The sequence below is a fragment of the Nuphar pumila genome, chromosome 3 (genome assembly GCF_984573655.1).
Source record: "Nuphar pumila chromosome 3, dmNupPumi1.hap1.1, whole genome shotgun sequence".
In the NCBI taxonomy this organism is placed as follows: domain Eukaryota; kingdom Viridiplantae; phylum Streptophyta; class Magnoliopsida; order Nymphaeales; family Nymphaeaceae; genus Nuphar; species Nuphar pumila.
This window is the reverse complement of record NC_143251.1, coordinates 142173667-142199985: the sequence shown is the minus strand read 5'-3', so window position 1 is coordinate 142199985 and position 26319 is coordinate 142173667. Positions and strand designations below refer to the sequence as shown.

Below are 26319 nucleotides of genomic sequence, written 5' to 3'. Positions count from 1 at the left end.
ATGATAGCAACTTGTGGGTTTCTCAAAGGATAACCCATCATAGTATTTCATAGAATCCGTAATATACTTGGCATACTCAATCACTACAAAACAGTAATTTTGAGACAAGTCTTGGGATCGCTGTGGATCCCATCATTTTCTCCAAGTAACCAACTCAGGGTACACTTAGTTGCCTCTAGCAACGCACAGATGGAAAATTCATTTTAAAAGCAAGATTTCGTGCTCAAGAAGTCGGCCTTGTACCAGGACGATCCTCTTCTCGAGATTTTAGTGCATATACCCAATTTCGCACCTTTTCGAAAAGCACGAAATATGGTGCACGCACCTGCACACCCTACGAGGCTTACCTGAGGACGACAACAAGATCTAACATGTAATAACAAACAAAGCATTTACAGTGCAATCACAACAGTGAGCAAGTATATAAACGCAGTAACAGGAATCACTGTAGAAATGAGCCTACCCATATAGCGAACATCAAGCATGTATTTTGAAAAGAGTAAGAACGAGGAAACACAAAACAGGCAATCACAAGTTATATTGTTCTACATGTAAGCATGTATGAAAAATCAATTATTCTATCTCAGAATTCTTATACTTTATTTCATTCATCCAAAATCCTTGTGCGACTTTTCCCTACCTTGAGATGTTGTATAGCTGCGTGTGCCTACGAGTGTAGATGATACAGAGATCGGGCCACGGAGCCAGAGCGCGATTCATCGTACAAACTGCAAACAAACAAAAATGTGATTATCGACACATTGCAAGCGTTGGCTGAGTTGGGGTCGGTCCCAATCCGACATTTGACACCATAGGGTTTTGGATGTGGTTACATGCTCTAACAGCTTTTACCAAACAGCACAAGCGGAAACCCAGTTGGTTCCACAAAAAGGAGAGTCAGGCAGGGAGTGCCAATCCTGGTTGCTGGAACAGGAGGGCGGCAGGGGCGAACCCCCTGCCAGCCGAAAACAGAGAAGCAGTAGGCGCCTTGCCCCTGTCTGCTGGAATAGAAAGGCAACAGGGGAATCGCCCCTACCTGTCGAAACAGAGAGGCAGCAAGGGCGAGCCCCTGTCGATCGAAAACATCGAAGAGAGAGGGAAAGGGGGGAGAGCGGCAGAGGCCGCCAGCCCCCTACCGAACCTCCGACGACCAATAGAGAGAGAGAGAGACCAAGGGCGGCAGGAGCCACCGGCCACCTACCGACCCCGTGGCAGGCAACAGAGGAGGGGGAAAAGGTCGACAAGGGCCGCCAACCACTTGTCGACCCTCAGGCAGGCCCCAAAGGAGACAGAGAGGGGCGGTAGAGACCACCTACCAGACCCTTCCCGCACACAGAAAGAGGGAGGAAGGCGCGACAGGGGGACTGTCGACCTCCCGACGGCCCTCTGATAACCAACAAGAGAGGGAGGGTACCGCAGGGGCCACCAGCCCCCTGTCGGCTTTCTGGCAAACCACAAGAGAGAGAGGGAGACGACAAGGGGGGGGGGGGACGCGTCGGCCACCTGCCGGCCCTCCGACGGACACAGAGGGAGCCGGAGAGCACGGCAGGGGCCGCTAGCCTCCTGTCGTCCTCCCAGCGAGACAACACAGGAAGAGGGGGAGGGCACGACAGGGGTCGTGGGCCGCCAGTCGGCCCCCCGACAAGCCATCAGAAAGAGGGGAAAGCGGGAGGGCACGGCAGGGGCCATCGGCCTCCTGCAGGCCTCCCGGCGAGACAACAGAGAGAGGAAGGAGAAGGGAGAGGCACGGTAGGGGGCCGAGGGCCTCCTGCCGGCCTTCCGACAACAGAGGAAGAAGAATAAGAGAAGGGAAGGATGTACCTGGGAGGGGATCGGCGGCGTAGATCGGCGGCGTCAGTGCTATCGCACGCAAGGAACGAGAGAAGTGGAGATGTATCGGTGAGGTGGCCTGCCACAACAGCTTCGGGGGTTGCGAGAAGGGGGCGTCAGCGCGAGGAGAGCGAGGAAGAGGAGGAGAGGAGCATCGCTGAGAGCCCACCCTCCCCTCCTGTGATGCTCTTAAAGAGCTTGGGGGGCGATGTTCGGGGAAACCCTCAAGGGTTTCCCTTATCCAGTCGAGGGGGGGGTGTAACGACCCCAATCCAGCCCCTTTAAAAATGCGAAATATATTTTTTTTTCTAAGAGTTACGGAAAACTTCCCAGAGACCTGGGGTCCCTACAGTTCCAATTTCAGTTGGATAACCACACACCACAAACGAAGTTGCAATTATCATCCATATCAACCAACTAAAACTCTTTTATTAATGACTAAGAAAATTTCAAAGACAAGGTTTTCTTCAACTGAAAGTAAAGTAACAATTGCAGAAATTAAAAGAACTAAAAGACAAAATAAAGAGCCACTATATCCTCTACTGAAGCTGACAAGCCCAAGTATAACTCATCCATCCCCAGATGCATGTCCAACTTCCCTTTTCACCATTTTCTGTGAAAAACCAACAAAGTAGGGTGTCAGAACCGAAATTCTGAGCACAGCTACTTCTAAAGAAACCAGGTGAGAGAAAGAACATGGATAAGATTTCATGCAGTGATTTGAGTGAGTGCAGATATAAAATTTTGCAACAATCAATTATCTATAACTACCAACAATTGCATGTGCTCACCAGTCAGGAATAGTAAAACAGTACATATATCAGGAACTAAATAATTAAACCTTGCAGCATGATTTCAAGAAGTAAATCATATGCTAATACCAAATCATGTAATGATATCAAGAGTGATTCAAACATGCATGATCTAATGCATAACAGAAAAATGCATGATTATGTGCAATGCATGATTTCTTCTGTTATCTTTCATTTAAGTTTCATCTTTCCATATGCATGCCCTATTAAATGCACGCAACTTTAAATTCCTCTTTTTAATTATCGTGGCCCGCAGATACACCAAACGGGTACAAACCCCGAAGGTCAAGTAAGTTCCCAGGGTAGCTTAACACACAATTTGTATTTTATTACTGGGTTCCAACTTAGCCCTCGACCGATATCAGGAAACAACACCATCCATCGGAACATTAGACCTCCACATCTAATGTCGGGGACACAAGGGACACCCCACGCCCACAAGTATCACTTCCTTGGTACCATAAACTCACAGATGTGACTAACACACCACTCCCGGGTAAAGTGGCGGACTCTCCCTAAAACCGTGGCCAGGAGAAGAACCTCAATATCGGGTTCAGGGGCAACAACGCACACGGAGTTTTTGTATCCTCACAGTCTCCCCAAGACCGGATATCTAAGATTCTCATACTCCAGATGAGATATCCCAGAATGTATATTACACTGTTCTTATTCATTATTTTTATTTAAAGTTCATTCTTTAAGTTTGCAACACCATATGCAAAAGTAAAGTGAAAACCCGCATCCTCCCTTGCGGGGACCCATTCGGGACTCCAGCCCGTATAAACCACTAGAACAGTGTAGTAAAGTGCCAAACCATCTTATGTGGTTCAAGTGATATATTTAAAACATATGTGAAAGCAAACCAAACCCACGGCTCTCCAGGCCGATGACGTCCATTTAGGCCATCAATGCATCACATCACAAAACCAAAATAGTGCTTCATTTATAACACTAAGCCAAAATGCCAAAAGCATGTGCACTTATGAAAATCATAAACCCAAACATATGCATGTCATAATGCATTCGTATGCATTTTCAATATGTGTGTTACCTACATCACATATGGGTAATAACCAAATCCATGGTTTCTTTAAGTGTGTGAGTGTATATGTACCATTTCGCATATAAATCAAGCGTACATGTTCAAGAAGAATTACTAATGATTGAATCATGCTCACACTCATGCGTACCATAATCATAACAGTCAAGTGAAAGCATAAACCTCCACGGCAAGTGTTTCCATACAATCCAATACACAAGCTTTGAAATAACACATGGACTCTAGACAAAAAATATAATGTTCAGCTAGAGACATACAAGCAAGATACATTCCATATGTATAATTTCAGTTTCATGTATCCATCCTCCCTAAACAGTGTAACATGAGCACTATTATATACAACTGAAAATTTTCAGGTTATGTTGCAATGATCCCACGCTACATCTTACAAACTTTGAGCTTAACCCCACTCAAGAACCAGCATGAGCTACTTTAGAACAACTCAATTTACTTCAATTCATCAAATTGCACATTCTCAAACCAAAACTCAATTCAACATAAACTTTCAGAACACAGACTGATGAAACTCAATCATGTTCATAGAACACAACATGCCTAAACCAAAATTTAACATAAACCAGGATATTCAACTGACTCATTCATGATTACTAACAAGTATAACTAGTTAGTCATGCTTCATTTTATTCATTTAATGTCAATAGATCGCCTAACAGAAAAATACTAATGAACCCATGCTCTAATGATAACAATTATGCCCAGTTTACCGAATGTGAATGGGGAAATGTACAAAAGAGTGGAGGTCGGCTGTGTGTACCTAATAATGCTGTCCTCCTATTTGGCACATCACAATATGACATTTCAAGACAAATTTTTAAATAGATTTCTGAGGCTTGATAACCCCAAATGAAAATAGCAAGAACAAAACAAATCATTCTTCACATGAAACGGGTTACAGATTCCTTTCGGGTATAACTATGCCATGAAGACATTAGTTTAGTAATAATCAAGCACAGGTAAGAAGAATAAAGGAAGCAAGAGTGTGAAAGGACCATATGATTTCCAGCTCAACTCAAGTGAAAACTCCATTATGACAGGTCACGGACTAACTATCAGTCTAGTGAAATTTCAGTACAAGAATACAAGGCAAAATACGCAGGCCAATATACGCAGTTTTAAAACTGAACACACGTTGAGTTGTGTAATGGCATTCCAACATGGGTTCACATAGACCCATTACTTGCTGAAACTACAATCAACTTGAACCCCCACGACTATGGATCTTATACCCTGACTTAAATCCCTTCCCAGAATATGGACCCTATCCAAGAACCTGAATTCGACGCACTTTTGAAAGTTACTGACATACCCGCGTCAATGGGGTCTGATCTGGTGCTTTTGTCTCAGCACCCTCTCAACCACCCTGTTGGCCATGTGGTCGACCACCCCAGTGAAAATCCCCAAATCATCTTAATGTCTAAACTAAAGTGTAAATGAAGCGATTTCTTTTATTCAACTAAACAGTATCAACATGGCTTTTAACACACGAATACTTCAACATTATCACAAGAACTATCTTCTTAGGGCTAAATGACTAACGGCCCTTTTGAACAAAAGTGTAACAGCCTCATCATAACAATAACCAAAATCGATAATGCCATAGCTTCTCTTGAACCCCCCCCCCCCTTTTTTTCCAGAAATCCAACAAAAAAACAAAAGAAAACATCCCTCACTAGGAAGATCCGAAACCCCCAAATCACAGATTTGGGGATTTAGGTTTAGGGTTGATATAAACCCCAAGTCCTACCCTCAAACCCCCACATGGAATCGAACCCATGTTCAATTCCTCACCCTGATTCCAAGGAGCACCGTACCTTATTGAAGATTTCTCCGGCGATCAACGGCGGCAATCGCGAAAGCAGGACCGCGGCTGACGCTCCTCACTGCTGTCGTGGCCTTCGGTGGTGGCTGGTGGCCAAAGCTCCACCCACGGCTGCTGTCGTGGTTGTTGGTGGCCGAAGTTCGCCGGCGACCACCTCTTTTCCGGAGCACACGAAAACGAGAGGGAGAGGCGAGATAGATGGGGGGAAGAGAGAGAGAGATCGACTGAGTGAAGAGGGAAAAACCCCTCTCCACTCCTCCTTTTATCGGCCCACCGAACCCTTTTCGCAAGTTGCAGGGTTGGTTACGCCCTGCATAACCTTCGGTTTCAGATTCTTGAAAACAAGAATCGTGCCCTAGGCACGATTCCTATTTTAACGCCCCTCCCCTCTTTTAAAACTGAACTCGGGTCCGGGTCCGGGTCCGGGTCCGAGCCCGTGACCCGCGATACAGGATCCATTTCAAAAATGGTTCTGGTTCGCCCCTGCACAGTGGGTCCTCAGTTGGATCCGGGTGGATCCAACTATGGGTCCGACCCCTATATACTAAAATTCATTTATTTTTCTTCTTATAAATACTATTAATTATTTATTTAATTAAAAATTACTATTATAAGTATAATTTGACGCCCCTTTGTGGGTTATTTATGGATTCTTTTATGGATCCGATAACGGATCCGAGGCCCAAAGTTAGAAAAACACCTGTTATTTTCAAATAAATTTGAATAAATAATTATCAAAATTGAGGTCATTACAGGGGGAGCGGCACGGGCAGAGTGTGGCGCACAGGGAAGAGGGTTTTCTTAAAAACCCTCACCCTTGCGTCGGGTTTTACAACCCTAACGAGCCCGGGTCGGGTCCAGACCTGACCAGGGTCCAAATATATATATATATATATATATATATATATATATATATATATATATATATATATATATATATATATAACGTGGGTTTTACATCCTACCCCTCTTAAAAGAATTTCGTCCGCGAAATATTTATTGCATTCAAGAATCAAAATACAGGTCAGGATATTTTTTCTTGATATCAATCTCAGGTTCCCGAGTATATTCATCAATCAAAAGATGTTGCCATTGAACCTTTACAAAAGAAATGGTTTTTTATCTTAGCACTTGGTCACGACGATCAACAATCTCCACCGGTCTTTCTTCGAATGTCAAGTCCCCTCGAATGTCCGCGTCATCGTAGTGAATGATGTGCGATGGGTCGTGAACATACTTCCCCTCCATGAATACGTGAAAAACATTATGGATCTGAGCATACTGAGGAGGTAACGCCACACGATAGGCTGCTTCTCCAATTCGCTTCAGAATTTCGAACGGTCTGACGTATCTAGGACTTAGCTTTCCCTTTTTCCCGAACCGAAATATGCTCTTCATCGGAGATACCTTAATGAAAACCATCTCCCCAATTGCGAAGGTAAGCTCTCGTCGGCGTCTATCTACATAGCTTTTCTGCCGACTCTGAGCGGTACAGAGTCGTTCTCGAATCATTTGCACCTGTTGAGTATAGTGTTACAGAATTATAGATGCTTTCAGCCTTCGTTCACCGACCTCATCCCAGTAGACAGGTGATCGGCTAGGCCTCCCATACAAAGCTTCATAAGGAGTCATCTCGATACTAGCATGATAACTGTTGTTATACGCGAATTCCACCAGACTGATGTGAGAATCCCGCTCTTCCTTCCAGTCCATCATAAAGGCTCGAAGCATGTCCTCCAGGGTCTGAATTGTACGCTCAGACTGCCCGTCAGTCTGAAGGTGAAATACAATACTGAACTTCAACTTTGTGCCCAAAGCCAGCTGAAGTTGCCCCTAAAACCTCGAAGTGAATCTCGGATCACGATCGGAGATAATCGAGACTGGAACACCATGCAGTCTCATAATCTCTCTAACATAGAGATTTGCCAGACTATCCAGCGACTGGCTGAGACGGATAGGTAGGAAATGAGCAGACTTGGTGAGTCTATCGACGATCACCCAAATCGTGTCATGCTTCCTCCGCCTCCTCGGTAGACCGACTATGAAGTCCATAGTGATATCCTCTCATTTTCATAGAAGAATCTCCATCTGCTGCATGACCCCACCGGGTCTCTGGTGCTCGATCTTGATCTGCTAGCACGTCAAACATTTTGAGACATACTCAACCACGTCTCGCTTCATACCGTTCCACCAATAACTCCGTTGTAGGTCCTTGAACATCTTCGTGCCTCCAGGATGAATAGTGTATTTAGACTTGTGGGCTTCTGCAAGAATTTTGTCCCTCAAGATCAGGTGATTCGGAACCCAAAGGCGCTCCTTCAGCCATATACTTTCATCCTCCTTCAGACAAAAATGTGTATATGCCAACATCGCTTGAGCCTTCAGCTTTTCGTAGCGCGCATCCGTCTTATGTCCATTGATCATCCTAGCCACTAGCTCAGGTTGAGCAACAAGATGGGATAAACCAATTGAACCTTGCGTGATCGCGGAAGGTTCCCAAGAGGCTAGGTCTTCGACCAACTTCTATCCAGCAAATAAGGCGTTAATCAAAATTTAAGGTGCCTTGCGGCTGAGGGCATCAGCCACGACATTCGCCTTTCCTGAGTGGTAGGAGAGGGTGAATTCATAATCCTTAAGGAATTTGAGCCAACGTGGTTGTCTCATGTTCAATTCCTTCTACAAAAATAGATACTTAAGGCTCTTATGATCGGTGAATGCCTCGAATTACTCTCCATACAAGTAGTGTCGTCATATCTTCAATGTGAACACAATCGCGGTTAACTCTAAATCGTGAGTTGGGTAAGTTCTTCTCGTGAATTTTAAGTTGTCGAGAGGCATAAGCAATCACTTTCTCATTCTGCATCAGCACGGCCCCTAAGCCTGGCCCAGAGGCATCGGTATAAATCACGAATCCGCCTTTACTAGAAGTGTAACGACCCCAACTCATACCTTTGAAAAATGCGGAATTTTTTTTTCTTTTTCTTTTTTTTTTTTTTTTTTCTTTTTTTCTTTTTTTCTAAGAGTTGCGGAAAACTTCCCAGAGACCTGGGGTCCTTACAGTTCCAATTTCAGTTGGATAACTACACACCACAAACAAACTTACATTTATCATCCATAACCAACCAACTAAACTCTTTTATTAATGAATTAATAAGAGTCTCATACTCAATATCCAATGTGAAATAACAACTTGCAGGAAATAAGAACTAAAAGAACACAAAAGTAGAGTCACTATGTCCGTAAGTGAAGCCGTCTGAAACAAATGTGACCCTCATATCCCCTTAGAAGTGAGTCGATTTCACTGATCACCTGTGTCTGGGAAAAACCAATAAAAGAAGAGGGTCAGAAATCCGAAGAATTTTGCGTACAGGTTTCCCTAATGAATCAAATAAGAAAAAGAGCATAAATAAGATCCATGTAATATTTTAAGGAATACGGTTATAATCAATTCATAAGACAATTAATCATTCATGCAGAATTAAACATTGAACATGAGGGAACACGAAGTAAGTAATATTGATCACAATTTAATCAATAAGGCAATTAAATGCAAAAGAGATCAATATCATGCAATGATCAATATATAACAACCAAGTGAACAGGTAAACATGCATGAACTAATGCATAGCAAGAATATGCATGAATTATGTGCAATGCATGAACCCTTATTATCTTTCATTTAAGCTCCCCTCTTTCCATATGCATGTCCTATTAAATGCACACAATCTTTAAATTCCTCTTTTTAATTTATCATTGCCCGCGGATACACCAAACGAGTACAATCCCCAAGGTCAAATAGGGTTCCCGGGGTAGCTTCACACACAATTTGTATTTTATTATCGGGTTCCAAACTTAATCATCGACCGATATCAGGAAACAGCACCATCCATCGGAACCTTGGAAAACAGCATCCAAAGTCGGGGACACCATGGAAAACAGCATCCACTGGCGCCACTTTATTGGTATACCAAAATAACAACAGCTGTGTCAAAACACACCACCCCCAGGAAAAGTGGCGGACTCTCCCTAAAATCGTGGCCAGAAGAAGAACCTCAATATCGGGTTCAGGGGCAACAACACGCACACGGAGTTTTTGTATCCTCACGATTTCCCCCAAACCGCAATATCCAAGATTCTCACGCTAAAGCAGGGACATCAAGGAGAAAATGAATTACACTGTTCTTTACTTTCTTTTATCTGGTTATTAATTCATCTCTTTTACATTTGCAAATTTACATGCAGAATTAATAACATAAGCTTGCACATCAGCATGCTAAGCTTTTCACGGGACCACAGCCCGTGACAACATAGAACAGTGTAATTAAAACCACAACGTCAAATATGACTTTTACAATGCATAAACCAGTAAAGCAATGAACACACCGACTCAAGGCATCTCACAGCTCATATGATCCACCTTGATCATCTATTCATTCATATGCAAAAAGCTTAAGAAACATGCCAATGCATTCTGTTCATATCACATGCCTTTCGATGCACAACCTTCAATGCCCATTTAGAGATGTGCATGAAATAATAATATTCATATACATGTATTCATTATTACAATGCATGCTTCCATATAATCATGCCAAATGCACGCTTCCATTCATAAATCACTCTACTTAGAACATATGAGTACTTATGCCAATACACATAAGCATAGCAATAGAAATTCAAGATTTGCACATGCCGACAAGATGTGTAACATTGCATTTGAATATTGATCATGCATAACTAGTTATTCAAGGCGAATTCCAATTCCAACGTGCACGTAACCGAAGCATTCATAACAGGAAAAATCTGGGAATTTAGTGCACTAAACTGAACTTTCATCAACCTATAACAACATATTTAATGTATACAAATCTTAAGATTAGATCCACATAATCCGGTATCAAAAATTCCTTTGAACTGTGTAACAAGTATGAATCTACATTCAACACATGCGAAAAATTTCCGATTTTCTAATTCAACAAAAACCCTCAAGTGTCTCATTACTTAACATTTTTTTTTTCAAATCTGTCCAAACCGATCCCAGCCGACCCAGTAGGCTGGGCTCTGCCAACATATGGCTGCCCAAACAAACACCAACAGTGCCCATTTTTTTTCCAGACTTGAGCCAATACTGATTCTGCTAGAAATTTTTCTTTTTCTTTTTCTTTTTGATAACTACTAGGCACAACCCCTATTAGTCTCAGGTTTAATTAAATGTCCAAAATGATTAAGCTTTAACAGTTTCTAAACAAAAAATCAAATTTCAATACATTATTTAGTTAACCAAGACATATCAGAGTTAAAAATGGATGCAATCTCGATTCATTCTAACAAATCAGGTTCAAATAACTGATTCAGATTGACATAATAAATCTGAAGTAAACTTTATTAAACCCCCCCCCAAAACTCCACGTCAGTATATATAGCCATAACCAGAAGTTCAAAATCAATTTAATTACATGCTTGTGTTAGATAACACCTACTGAACCACTCATGGTTATAATAGAACCCCCCTTATATGAAGATGATAAATAGATCTATATGTATCTTAAACAATAAAATGAATGTATTAACAAGAAAGCGTAATTTAAATCCTACGGATGCTCATTAAGTATGATAAAGAAGCATATCTAGATGAAATAGTCACGGTAACTTGCTAGGGTAGAGAGCTTATGACAACAATCGCTCCATTACCAAAACCACAAATCACTGTTCTGGGTAAAGAGCTTTGTACCGAGATACATGCAAATAAAAAAAAATCAGTATATCCTGACATAACATGATCCTACCATGCGTGCATCCTATTACATCACATTCTTGGCAGACCTTACTCATACGTACCATAAATCCCTTATGCAACAGGGGATTCAAAACTAACAGGTGAACAAACGAATCAAAATTTGGTATGTTGAACAACCTCAAATCGTGAACCCATACAAGTGTATTGAGACATGCTGAAAAATCTGAATAGCTTTAAATTGGAATCAGGGTAAATCCACAAATTTTGACATCATACAACAAGAAAAATCAATGTATTCATATCCTAATCATGAACTCCCAACAAAACGAGTGATACCCAACTCATATTAAATCACCGATCGAACTTTAAAATCAGTTTTAAATCCAGGAACGAGATTCTTAATAGGTTCAAAAGCCATCCTGAAACCCTAAACCCATACAAGTTGAAATTTCTCTAGCTTGCTGAAACTAAATCCTTCTTCAAAGAACGTGTGAATATGAGCATGTGAAAAAAAAAAACTCGCAATTTAACCCCATGTGATTCTACCCACCGAAAGCCCAAAAAAACAGGAAATCCAAGATGAGAGTTCCCAAAAAAAATTACATGGAATCCAGTTTACAGCCCCTTTCTCACCCGATTTCAAGAGAGAGAGCACGTACCTTTTTGAAGTTTTTCCGGCGATCGGAGGCTGGGGACGCAAAGCAGAGCCGGCTGGTGATGCTCCTCTCACTGCCGTGACAGGGTGCTCGCTGGAGGTCGGCGATGGTGGATGTGGGTTGCCGCAGCTTTTTCCGGCAATCTTCTACCCTCCGGCGCACGCACACAGACAGAGAGAGAGAGACGAGGGACGAGAGAGAGAGAGACGAGTGAAGAGGGCCCCCTCTCCACTCCCTTTTATCGCCGAAACCCCCCTCTTGCCGAGAGGCACGGGGTTTCAGTTACTCCATCTGTAACCGCTCCCCCCTCCTTCCTTTCGATACAGCATGAATCGTGCCCTAGGCACGATTCTTGCCTTCCTTTCCCATTTTAAAAACAGCAACCCAATATCGGATTTAAAAACCGTACCGGGTTACGGATCCGGGTCGGGTCCGACCCGGGTCTAAGGGTTTTTTTTTTTTGCTTTTAAATTAAATTTTATTTTATTTTATTTTTCGTTACCTACCTGCTACCGAAACCGGGACCCGGTGCAGATTCGCTGATTATTAGGGTCCACAAGTTTGGACTCGCAACCCATTGCAAAGTGGATCCATAGGCTGGGTCCAAATGGATCCAACTATGGATCCCTTACATATTTTTATTAATTTATTAAATTACATATATATATATATATTTCAAATATCATATAATTTACATATGGATCCTGGATCCGAAAGGTGGATCCCAGGCCCATAACACATAAGTTATAAAAAAAATCGTGGTTATTACAAGAAGGTAAGGCCAAAATAGGATCATTGGTAAGTCACTCCTTCAATAACTGAAAACTCGTCTCGCACTTCTCGTCCCACACGAATCTAGCCTCTTTCTTTGGCAACTTCGTCAGAGGTAACGCAATCTTAGAAAAATCCTGGATAAATCTTATGTAGTATCCAACTAATCTGAGGAAACCCCTGATATCACGTACGTTCTTCGGTTGCTGCCAATTGTGTACAGCCTCAACCTTTGCAGGGTCCACGGACACTCCTTCCTTAGAAATCACGTGTCCCAGAAACATGACTTGTTCGAGCTAGAATTCGCATTTAAAGAACTTGGCATATAAACGTTCTTTTCGCAGGGTCTCCAACACGATGATTAGGTGTTCCTGACTTTCTGAGTACACCAGGATGTCGTCGATGAACACGATCACGAAGGTGTCCAAAAATGACTTGAACACCCTATTCATTAAGTCCATGAAAGTTGGGGGGCATTGGTCAGTCCAAAAGGCATGACCGTGAACTCATAATGTCAGTATCTGGTCTGAAAGGCCGTCTTAGGAATATCATCATTCCTAATTCTGAGTTGATGGTATCCAGACCTAAGGTCAATTTTCGAGAAAACTTTAGCCTTCTGTAATTGATCCAACAAGTCATCGATACGTGACAATGGGTATTTGTTCTTTATCGTGGCCTAGTTGAGCATTCGATAGTCGATGCACAATCGCAAGGACTCATCCTTCTTCTTCACGAATAGTACTGGAGCTCCCCAGGGAGATACGCTGGAGCGAATGAATCCCTAATCCAACAGCTCCTGTAACTGCTTTTTGAGCTTCTCAAGCTCAGTTAGTTCCATCCCGTATGGTGCTTTGGAGATTGGCATCGTACCAGGTAGCAATTCAATATTGAATTCTACCTCACAAAGCGGCGGAAGTCCTGATAGTTCATTGGGAAACACGTCGAGATAATCATGAACATTCAACTAACTGATGGGAATAGGCATCGGATCCAATTGGATGACACTAACCAGAAAGTCAATGCATCTCTTCCGTAAGTAGTTATGCGCCTTTAGCATCGAGATCATCCGATTTGCTCGCACAGGTCAGAATTCTGAATTCTACTCTCGAAAAGCCTGGCGAGGATAAAACGATCTTGCCATTACGGCAAAAGATCTTGGCATGATACTTATGCAACCAAACTATGCCTAGGATAACGTCAAATTCTGTCATCTCAAGCAGGATGGCACAAGCAGGCAAGTGCTGCTCCACCACCACTACATCCAACTTTGGTATGTAAGTGGTGCAAGTCGTATTCTTCCCAATAGGGTTATACACGTCTAAAGCATTGTCAAGTGGTTTTACAGTTATATGCAATTGTTCCACAAATTTTTCTGAAACAAACGAGTGTGTGGCACCACAATCAAAGAGTGCAAAAGCTACTTGACCAGCAACAAGAATGGTACATTGTACGAGATCTCCTTTGGTCAATTGCTCGACCGTGGCTACGTAAACTCGGCTCGGCTCCTTGACACCGCTTGACTGTGCTCGTTGATGCTGCTGAGGTGGTCGAGGAGGCTGAGGTACGCCACCGATTCGCTTGAAGTCATATGTTGCTTTCTTGCGGCAGCCCCATATGAAGTGGCCCATCTTGCCACAGTACAGACACCTGCCAGTGTCCCGCTGTAAGACCCGCAATTTTTCAGAAATATCTGAATAAAATTCATGAGGCATTTACCGGTAAAAATAGCATCTGAACCCGAAATACGAATCAGATCGATTTGTACGAGCCAGATATACTTAGGATATTCGTCGAATCGCGAATATATGCTCAAACACTCTGGAAGCCATAACTTCCTACCTGAATGAAATCAAAGGATTCCTGCGAGCCAACTTTCTTAGTTACGTCAATACGAAGGGAATGGCGTACTTAGAATTTTTCGGAAAAAAATCGTCGGAAACCCGAAATTCTTGCGGGACCCACGGAAATATTGGTGGGACCCACAGAAATATTCCTCAGAAAATATCTGGTGGGACCCACAAAATATCCCATGGAAATATCTAGGTGGGCCCCACACCAAGGAACCTCTTGGAATTAAAAAGAAGCCAAGGGGGTAGAATGGGCATGGAAAAACCCAAGAGGAGGTGGGCTTGGGCTATAAATAGCCCTCCCCACTCTCTCTCTTCTCATAAAAATCGACCCCCCCTCTCTCTCTTGCCTTCTCTCTCTCTCCTAAACCTCCCCTACCTAGCCTAGCCCACCTGACCTGGTCTGAGCCCGCCTGACTTAGCCTGAGCCTGCCTGACCTGGTCCTAACCCACCTGACCTGGGTCTGAACCCACTTGACCTGGTCCAAACCCAGTTGACTTGACTTGAACCTAGTTGGGTTTAAAGTCAAAGTCCTTTTTGGTCCAGATTCCGGTTTGGATTTCTGAACCTAGACTTAGCCTACTTGAGCTGAGTTCGAACCTGCTGAACCCAGTTGACTTGGATCGAACCCTGTTTGGTTCAAACCACTTAGGTTGAGTAGCTTGACCTACTCTACCTCTTTCTCAACTAAGTCAGCTTCATCTGACTTAGTCTGACCTCTCGAAGGAAGGCTCGAAGCCAAAGAAGCCACCCGGAGCCGTTTCTTCCACGATTTGAAGTAAGTTCGCTTCGTTGATCCATCTCTCTCAAGTATTTGACTGTTTGTATATAAAATATACATTCTGAAGTAGTATCTTGCTTTAGTTCTTGATTGAGCCCTTTTTGGACACTTCGGTGTTCACCCGCTCGTCTCGTAACTATCGTCGGATATATCTATGTTCAAACACGCAGTATATGCGTTCTTCAAAATGGTATCTCACTTTAGTTCTTGGTTGAGCCCTTTAGGACACTTCGGTGTTCACCCGCTCGCCTCGTAACTATCGTTGGATGCGGATCTAGGTGTATATCTGTTGATTCTGCCGACGCGTCTTATATCGCACAGGCTATGTAATTTACCTTTGCCGTCGCGTCGTATGATGCCAAGGCTCCCTGCTTTCTGCACTTCTGATTACTGCACTTCCGATTATGCATTTACTTACGCCGTCGCGTCGAACGATGCCAAGGCTCCTGCTTTCTGCACTGTATTTACTTACGCCGTCGCGTCGAACGATGCCAAGGCTTCTGCTTTGTTATATATGTAGAATATTTCGTTCAGTTACACACCCTGAACAATAGTATATGCATTTCTTTACGCCGCCGCTGTATAAAGCACAGGCTTCTGCTTATACTACATATATAGCGCATAAATGAGCGTTCAAATGGAGATCAACTCCAAATCGCCCATGCGATTCCTTGACCGCTCCTCGTTCAAGATTCTGCTTGACGAATGAAGCCCCTATTGGAAAGGCTTCGATTTTTGGCAAAATGCTCTTTACGTAAAAACTGAGTCAATTACGTATGGCCTGGCTATGGCCCAGGGTTCCTGCAACCTTGATGGGTGCAAAGTACGCACAACGGTGCGCATCCATTTCCCGAATTAAGCGTGGCGATTTCCTACCAAAGAGGGGAGATGCCGCTGAAATGGATAAAAGAAACGCACGCTTTCTCCATAAAAGAGAAGAAGTGCTGCTGAAATTTCTGAAGAAGCTAAAGAATAGCTCAGAAAGAACGTAGCAGGATACTCTGACATATAGCAGAGTGCTACCCAGTTCATGGTTTGCCCTATACAACGTAGAAGGGTTCGTCGCACCACTGCCGGTAGAGCAGGGGAGGTGCTGACGAAATGGTTGGCAGAAGAGCTGCCTGAACCAATGGAACGGCATAATGATGTCCGTTGATGGAACGATGCCAGATCGGCTCGTATCCTTGTGCCTGCAAGGGCACCTTGCTCGTAAGGGCCGCTGAGCCGGAGTAGAGGTTGCGCCTTGGCTAGGTTTGGACTCGTTGCGTAAAAATACGCCGAGTAGCCGATCTATTTAGATCGAGTCATATGCATGCTCATTGAGAACGGTTACACAACCAGACTCGTAAGGGCTGATGAGCCAGAGTGTGTTGTTTCCACCCAAAGAGGTGTGATGCTCGTGGTGGCCGAAGTGTCAAAGAGCGGTGTTCTGCATGCATATAAATAAGACTTAAGGTCGCACATACCCCGCGGTTGAAAATCGTGTTAGGGGTACCCCCTCAGTAATGACTGTGTTGGGGCAGACTGAATGGGGTCGGGTACATACTCCCGTAGTGCTGAAAGCACGGGCTGCCTAAATGGCATGCAGATTCTGTCCAAGTAATTGTAAGACTGGCAGACCCCTTCAGGAATTATGCTCACTGTGGAATGACAGTGATGGTACAGCCTTGAGTGACATGTATTTTACTTTGGACCTGATAGAGTCCACGATGGCCTCAGTCACTCATGGGTTTTGGGGTCGTGGTTATCCTTAAGATCTAAGGATTGAACCCAACTACTGCAAGTAGATGATGCATCCGAATATGGGCCTAGTAGGATTCTCCCAGTTGAAACACACTGCCCTACTATGGATAGGGTCAACAGGCCTCTGGGGTATCTAAAATACATAGAATAATCAACCCCCAGAACGTCGCGTTGATGCCCGGACAATAGCTCTACCTGCGTACCAAAGGCGGGAGCGGTTAATTATCAAACAATGCATTAGTTCTAGGTACAGCGATGTTTTGAATGTATGAGTGGATGACGTGTTGAGTCAGTCCTGCATAACCTTTGTGAAGGTGTCATGTTCGGTATACTACTGGACCGACTGGGCAAAGACCCGTGTTGTATCCGCACGACTAAGCGAAGCTCGAGGAGTTGTCCTTAGATGCGTGGGATACAGATGTGCCAAGTATGAAGACTTGAGCTAGACATCACTTTGAGACCCGGAAGAGGTCATGGCTAAGTCGTGGAGACTTAAGCGGCTATTCAAATCACAGCCCTGAAAAGGCTTGCTCTAAGTCATGAAGACTTGAGCGGATGTTCAACTCATAGCCCTGAGGAGGCTCCTGCGATATACGCTAAGTCTTGGAGGCTTGAGCGTCGTTATTGCGCATTGCGACCCTGAGTGGTCATTATTGTATTTGAGTTGAATGGATGTATGACTGCATGCTTACCAGACCATCAGTGGTTCTGACCCCGTTTCATGGGGATTTCAGGTGTTGTACCTGCGTGGCGATATGCGGAGCAAGGCGGCATCGAGTTCCAGGGTTTCTCTAGACAGAGTTGTACTGCTTCTTTTTTATTGAACCTACACTGCTTTCCTAAGCAGTAGTGTTGTAATAAACATATGTTTTCGATAAAATGGAACACTTTGGTGGTCAATGAGTTGCTTGGCCACATACCTGCAACGTGCTCGAAGTTTTCTAAAACTGACGACTCATTATCGTCTAATTCCGCTGCTAAAAGCTTTTCTAAATTCCGCTGCAAAGAAAAAAAAAATTCATGAAAATTTTAACTTAGCTTTGTTTTGGAAATCCGGGGCGTTACACCCGCGAACAGGGTTGTCCGCACTGGGGCCTCTTGCACTTGGGGCAGCTATCTCAAGAAGGTTGGCTGGCGGTGGGTGGCCCTGTTGTCGTTGGCGTTTTGCTGGACGAAACTGCTTCTTTCCTCCTTCGGTCTTCACAGGCAATGGTGGCCGCTGTCTTGAGCCGCCGGAGTGGGTCCTCTTTTAATCACCACCTATCGCATGTGGCTTCTTCGCCTGAGCCCTCTTCGAATGCTCCCAATCCTCGTTCAGTAGGGTGGCTGCCGCTACAGCCGTAGAGAAAGTCGTGGCATGCTGGTGAGGACCCGGTGCCTGAGTCCTTCCTTCAATCCACGAATGAACTTCTCAGCCAGCTCATGGTCATCCCCGAATAGGTTGGGATAATAGCGCTCCAACCGCTGAAATTTGGCGATGTACTCGCCCAGATTCAAGCTACCTCGACACAACTCCAGAAATTTCACCTTCTTCTTTTCCCTCGCATGAGGAGGGAAGTAATTTCCGAGGAAAGCCCTCCGGAAGGCAACCAAGGAATCACTTTAGCACCCGGGAACTGCACTTTCCGAGTAGTGTCCTACCATTCGTGTGTGTCGTCCTTCAGTCGGAAGGACCCGAACATCGTCTTCTTATCATCGGGGACGGACAGAACTTGGAACACTCGTTCCACCTCCTTGACCCAACTCTCCACCATGTCAGGGTCAACCTTGCCAGAGAAGGTACGAGCTTCAGGAATTTTTCGTAAGTGGCAGTTGGTGTATTCCTAGTAAGGGGAACCTGGTCCTGTTGGAGGTGAACCTGGCTCTGAATCGCCTCTGCCAGGGAGTTGAGGGTATCCATCATGAATCCCCTTTGCTCGCACAACTCATCAGTCATGTTGTTGTGCGTGCTTCACATCATCCTTGAAAAGTAATCAAGAGTAACGCACAATATGTCGTAGAAACACAAGAAAAACATAAGTCTTTATTAAGGAAGTCGTTCATTTCAAATCCATCAGTGCTTGTACATAAACAAAAAAAATGTTTTATTCAACAACGATAAAGAAGTTCGCAGACTTCATCAACAATTGGCAGGTGCTACCTCCACTAAAGGGATGGTTAGAATACTGCCTAAGATATTCCCTTTTATTGTTTGTGCGCCTGAATCTGCGCTTAGGGGTGAAGGGAGGTGACTCCTCGTAGGGTCTATCCTCTCGAGCATAAACTTCAGTCAACGTCGCTGCTAAGGGTATCTGGTAGGAGGTCGGTAGTGGAAAGCCCTGGTCATCCGTAAAGGTGAGTAGGGGTGGGAGTTAGCCCAGTAACCAGCCCCGAACATCTCTTGTTCGCCCCTTTCTGTGAAGAAGCCCCTCCCCCTTACAGAACGGCCACGCAACCTACGCGCGCCCCTACCATGACTACCACTAGGACCAGCGAACGAATCCATCTTTCGGATTGTGCTACTAATAGAAGCAAGAATGCAATTTAATCTAAACATGCTATAAAATATCAAAGACTTACTTACAGCGCGATGGGATGCTCAATGGTCAAGATTTACCTCTTTCCAACCTAGCTTTGATACCAAGTTGTAACGCCCCAAAATTTCAACTTGTGAATTCGAAAACATTGACGAAAAACCCTTCAAGATAAGAGTTTTTACTATTAAAATCGACAATGGAAGCAATTTAGAAAGGAGCACAAGTTACCAAATTCTGGGTACGTTAGCAGTAAAATCATCATTTCTCATGAAACAACTACTTAAGGGAAGTGACGAAACCAAAACAATAAATTATTAATAAAATTTGCAGTTTATTACAAAATGTGCATTTTTCCACTATCCAATAATCTAAAGAAAACTCAAAACTCAGAGTTAAGACGCCAGCAGAAAGAAAGAAAATCTCGAGCCATGTTGCATTACGCCATCGGCTGCCTGAGAAATCCTACTCATCACCTGCCTATGAAATGGGTCAGTTTCATAACAAACTAATAGGTGCACGAATAAACAATGTACAATAAAATAAAGCAGGACATTCATGAGATAAGCAATTTATTACATTAAAAGCAACAAGTACAATATATAATCTATTCTAGCAGGAGCAACATATGCATAGATCTATTGTCTTGCAACAGATATACCAACAACATTTCAAGTAGTACAAATCTCAATCATCTACAACTTATTATGAAAGCATATTATTTAAGTTCTGATATTAACTGGCTTGTGGGTACGCATAAATGCGAAACGTATAAACAGTCGATACTGATCCGGGGGTTTATTATGTCAAGTGTTTTTCATTAACCCGGATGACTGAGTAAGTCCACTCCTAAGGAGACGGTCAGTGACCAAGAGAGTAAATCCCCAAAGGCATTCGTGGCCCATGGATGCATCTAACTTCTGCAGAAGTACCTGGGGGTTACCACCTAGGATAATTTATGGTAATTCTAATTTTCCTAACTCCGATGACTGGGGAAGCCGAGTCTTTTGCCCGTGGGGTGGTTGTTAACAACCTTTCCATCAGAGTTTTTGTACCATCCATCCTCTCCCTTGATGAACAGTGAAGGTCAAATGGGTACGACGAAGGTTTCTTAACTGCCGCCCCATTCTACATGCTCTCGTCTGTTAGACCCACTCAGGCATCTTGCATATAAAGGCGAGTTGTTACCATTTATGTGATCTCAGCATTATGCTATATGCACACTTCGAGGTTGCCACAACCTCATCATCCAAACATCGTAACACCAACGTAACGTACTTGTCTAAAAGTACGATCGTACCTGCATGAAGGTACGACTACGATGAGAGGGCAATCATTTAATATCTTGCAATTCCTTTGGTTCATACATGACATGCATTGCTTTTTGAGCATTTGTCCTGTGAAGGGTGAAATCATTATTTCATTTATTTCAATGAAGTGTTTATTATACACATCGAGGTACTCAACGACCTCTCATACTTTTTATCGTAATCTATATATTGTACTCGTCTTAAGGTCCGGTTATGATAGCAACTTGTGGGTTTCTCGAAGGATAACCCATCATAGTATTTCATAGAATCCGTAATATACTTGGCATACTCAATCACTACAAAACAGTAATTTTGAGACAAGTCTTGGGATCGCTGTGGATCCCATCATTTTCTCCGAGTAACCAACTCGGGGCTCTTAGTTGCCTCTAGCAACGCACAGATGAAAAATTCATTTTAAAAGCAAGATTTCGTGCTCAAAAAGTCGGCCTTGTACTAGGACGATCCTCTTCTCGAGATTTTAGTGCATATACCCAATTTCGCACCTTTTCGAAAAGCACGAAATATGGTGCACGCACCTGCACACCCTACGAGGCTTACCTGAGGACGGCAACAAGATCTAACATGTAATAACAAACAAAGCATTTACAGTGCAATCACAACAGTGAGCAAGTACATAAACGCAGTAACAGGAATCACTGTAGAAATGAGCCTACCCATATAGCAAACATCAAGCATGTATTTTGAAAAGAGTAAGAACAAGGAAACACAAAACAGGCAATCACAAGTTATATTGTTCTATATGTAAGCATGTATGAAAAATCAATTATTCTATCTCAGAATTCTTATACTTTATTTCATTCATCCAAAATCCTTGTGCGACTTTTCCCTACCTCGGGATGTTGTATAGTTGTGTGTGCCTACGAGTGTAGATGATACAGAGCTCAGGCCGTGTAGTCAGAGTGTGATTCATCGTACGAACTGCAAACAAACAAAAACGTGATTATCGACACATCGCAAAAGTTGACTGTGTTGGGGTCGGTCCCAATCCGACATTCGACACCACAGGGTTTTGGACGTGGTTACGTGCTCTAACAGCTTTTACCAAACAGCACAAGCGGACACCCAGTTGGTTCCACAAAAAGGGGAGTTAGGTAGGGAGTGTCAGTCTTACTTGCTAGAACAGGAGGGCGGCAGGGGCGAGCCCCCTGCCAACTGAAAACAGAGAGGCAGCAGGGGCCTTGCCCCTGTCTGCTGGAATAGAAAGGCATCAGGGGCATCGCCCCTACCTGTCGAAACAGAGAGGCAAGCAGGGGCCTTGCCCTTGCCTGCTAGAACAAAAGGGTGGCAGGGGCGAGCCCCTGCGGGTCAAAAACATCGAAGAGAAAGGGAGAGGGGAGAGAGCGGCAGAGGCCGCCAGCCCCCTGCCGAACCTCCGACGACCAATAGAGAGAGAGAGACCAGGGGCGGCAGGAGCCACCAGCCACCTGCCGACCCCCTGGCAGGCAACAGAGGAGGGGGAAAAGGGCGACAGGGGCCACCGGCCACCTGCCGACCCCCTGGCAGGCAACAGAGGAGGGGGAAAAGGGTGGCAGGGGCCACCTGCCGACCCTCAAGCAGGCCCCAAAGGAGAGGGGGAGGGGCGATAGGGACCACCCACCAGACCCTTCCTGCACACAGAAAGAGGGAGGAAGGCGTGACAAGGGGATTGTCGACCTCTCAACGGCCCTCTGATAACCAGCAGGAGAGGGAGGGTGTCGCATGGGCCACCGGCCCCCTCTGGGCTCTCCGGCAAACCACAAGAGAGAGAGGGAGACGACAGGGGGAGGGGGCGTGTCGGCCACCTGCCGGCCCTCCGACGGACACAGAGGGAGCGGGAGGGCACTGCAGGGGTCGTCGACCTCCTGTCGTTCTCCCAGCGAGACAACAGAGGAAGAGGGGGAGGGCACGACAGGGGTCGTGGGCCGCCTGTCGCCCCCCCGACAAGCCATCAGAGAGAGGGGAAAGAGGGAGGGCACAGTAGGGGCCATCGGCCTCCCGGCGAGACAACAGAGAGAGGGAGGAGAAGAAGGGAGAGGCATGGCAGGGGGCCGACGACCTCCTGTCGGCCTTCCGACAACAGAGGAAGAAGAATAAGAGAAGGGAAGGACGTACCTGGGAGGGGACCGGCGGTCGGCATCGTCGGTGATGTCGCGCGCAGGGAACGAGAGAGGTGCAGACATACCGGTGAGGTGGCCTGCCACGGCAGCTTTGGGGGTTGCGAGAAGGGGGCGTCGGCGCTAGGAGAGCGAGGAAGAGGAGCGTCGCTGAGAGGCCACCCTCCCCTCCTGCGATGCTCTTAAATGGGGGGGGGGGGGGGGGGGGGAGGGGATATTCGGGGGAACCCTCAAGTGTTTCCCTTATCCAGTCGAGGGGGGGGGGGGGGGAAGCGGCACGGGCAGGGTACGGCGCGGAGGGGAGAGGGTTTTCTTAAAAACCCTCACCCTTGCGTCGGGTTTTACAACCCTAACGAGCCCAGGTCGGATACAGACCCGACCCGGGTCCGAATTTTTTTTTTAACGTGGGTTTTACAATGACACCAGGCAATTATTGGTCAAATTTATGTGAATGGATTGTGTTAAACACCGCAAACTGTTTGTTGGGCAACGAGTAATCATCGCATTCCTGCGAATGAGATTAATCCCTAAATGTTAACAGTACTAATAGTACGGAACAAAGATGCTATGGCTCACTGATTTTACATTCTGACCTCAGCAAAAGTACATTTACGAAAAAAATGAAAATACAAACAATAGCCCACGGGAAATATGAACAAAAAAAACACCCAAACATGTCCTATTTGGTTGTGGAGAACCACAAGCAACACATACACTGCTAGGTGCTATGATGGCATGGATTTGATTGTGTATGAAACTCCTATCGTACTTGTTGCATCTCGCATCATAACTTAACTCTCTCTAATCAATAAAAAGTCCATGGCACTAACCACGTTTATAACCCTTTGGGCAGTTTGCCGGTACCTATGTGAAATTATAAAAATTAGATAATTTATACCCTAATCATTTGTAAGAAACGATTCTCAATTGCATTTGGAAAATTAGAAGTCTAGAAAAAAACAATGCTTCTAAGACTAAATTCGCAACCAAAACAAAACGCAGAGAGAGAGACAGAGTGCAACGATCTCAAAACTTGCTTAGGTGAAGAAAATGCAAGAACTAAATATTCTTAAAACATGAGGAAAATAAAAGCCACATTTCGAGTTGCTAGAATACCCGTTCCCATGAATGGCACGAAATCTTCGGTGGTGACCTCCACGCCCATTTCGGCGAACAAGTCCACAGCAGCCTGCCTCGAGGGTTCTTCACTGTTGCATAGGACTCCGTCCATGTCGAAAAGAACTGCGGAAACCTTATCCGTCCGATTAACTGTCGAAATAACGACATCCCGTTCATCCTTCAAGCATGAAGTAACAATGCTCGTTTCGCGGGAAACCCCACGGAGTTGAAGAAGGTTCAAGGGTCGCCTGTGGAATAAAAAGCAGCAAAATCTGCCTGAATGGCGAGAATTCCGAATGGGGAAAGCCTGTGGGCTTCGGTTGAGGAAGGAGTAAGGAGCAGCAGGAACCAACCGCGACCCCATCCTTTAACGTTTTCCCACACTACCAATGTTCGTGACTATAAAAGGGAAAAAACAGAGAACCCAAAATAACGAACATAACCCGGTCCTGTTTCTTCGGGGTATACGAATCGATGATTCACGGTTTGCCACTGTACATGGCAAAGGATTTGTTTTTTTTATATTTTCACCCAAAAACCGCGTTGAAGTTCAGAGACCAAGCAGCGCTGGCTCCGTCTGGCCGTACTTACGATCACCCTGACAGCTTAAAACTCCGTGAGGATAGCTTCGTTAGCCATGCCCTTGAGGCATGCTGAGTGTCAGCCACAGAGCTGGCTAGTGTTTTGCCACGTGCTCTACTAGAGAACAATCATAAGTAACATTATCCATGCAACCACAAAGGAACGAAGTATCCACAAATTGCACTCAACAACGCGTTGCGCGCTTGCCAAGACCTATCCTAAAGTTGTGACGGACAGCCACACAGATAGTGATAGGACTCCAGCCTTCGAAAAGGACGATGGATGTGTAGGGGGACGCAAACAGTTCTACATGGCCCATCAGTTGCAAACAAAAAAGCCCAGCAACAGGCAAAGGCTGTGAATGGGTCGGGTATCAAACCCATTAAAATGAACAAATGCAAGGTGTTGGCATGTTCATCAACACGAGCAAAATAATAAATTTGGTGCAATCACATTACATCTACTGCACCTTAGCGCCTTCCATCTACCCCCGTACATCTTGACAGTAATGAGGGTGGACCAGGTGTAATTACATTTTACACTTTGGGTATGCCAGAACACTTTGAGTGTGCTGCCTTGCGGCAGTCAGGTGCAGCAGCAGCACACTCAAAGTGTGCAATGTGGTTGCACCTGATCTGCTGTCTCAGCTATGAGGTCCAACAGAAATTGTAGGGCTATGAGGTGCAGCCGCACATTGCATTTGTGCAATGTGATTTTGCTTGACACGGGCGTGTTGTTCTACTAGTCAAAGCACCGTCGACTTTGCCATGGATGGCAAAAAAAAACATTAGGTGAGAGGCTCGTAGGAGGATTTTGTTGGATTCATAAATCTTAAAAACACTTTATATAATCATTAACTTGTTCACGCTAAATCATTAAAAGGATAAGAAAGAAAACTTGATGCAAAAGCATACCTGAATCTATTGGTGCTCCAATAAATCTTTCATGGGTATGATCTTCTAGAACCTCTATACGTGGTCTTGTTTTCTTCTCTAAACCTGATGAGAGAGTGATTGTTTTCTTTCTTGATAAGGAGGCAAAAGAGAACAACCACTATATATTGTTTTGGGGACCATAATCAAATTGTAATCACCTTATAGTCTATTTTCAATTTAGCCTATCATAAAATAAAAAATTGACAAATGAGAGCACATGAGGTCTATACACATAATATAATCATATCATATGATATATCATATGGCACAATCGTATATGATCACTTTATATGGGACATAACTTAAGAGAGCATATAATGTGTGATTAAACATATACAAGCCCACACAATTTATCTAACAATCTCCTACTTGGGGTACATATGTCACCTTACAATCACGCATTATAACCTTATGAGCTCAAAAACATTGTCTTATCAGATAACATCTCTAACAATCTGCTCTATTGATCATGTCAACATAGAACCAAAGTGGTCTTCTTTACCATCATCATAATTAAATCCATCAATGATCACGTATATTGACATAACCAAACGACATAGATCAAGTTTGGATGTAAAGCATGAAAGTTACATGTAATCTGATCAAAACATGCTTATTTTCAACTGGTCATGCCTTATTCTTTAGTGAGATCACAACAAATGAGTACA

At 44.3% G+C, this 26319-nt stretch overlaps 1 protein-coding gene across 1 annotated transcript in view; it reads right to left on the bottom strand.

Annotated features, from left to right (window-relative positions):
* The window catches only part of LOC149844167 (haloacid dehalogenase-like hydrolase family protein), a 132046-nt gene extending 107372 nt beyond the window's left edge, over positions 1-24674 (bottom strand). The window contains exon 1 of the mRNA XM_090001049.1: positions 24132-24674. Within this exon, the coding sequence (XP_089857175.1) occupies positions 24132-24498 (367 nt within the window). The 5' untranslated portion in view covers positions 24499-24674. The remainder of the gene's footprint in view (positions 1-24131) is intronic.
* Between the last annotated feature and the right edge of the window lie 1645 nt (positions 24675-26319).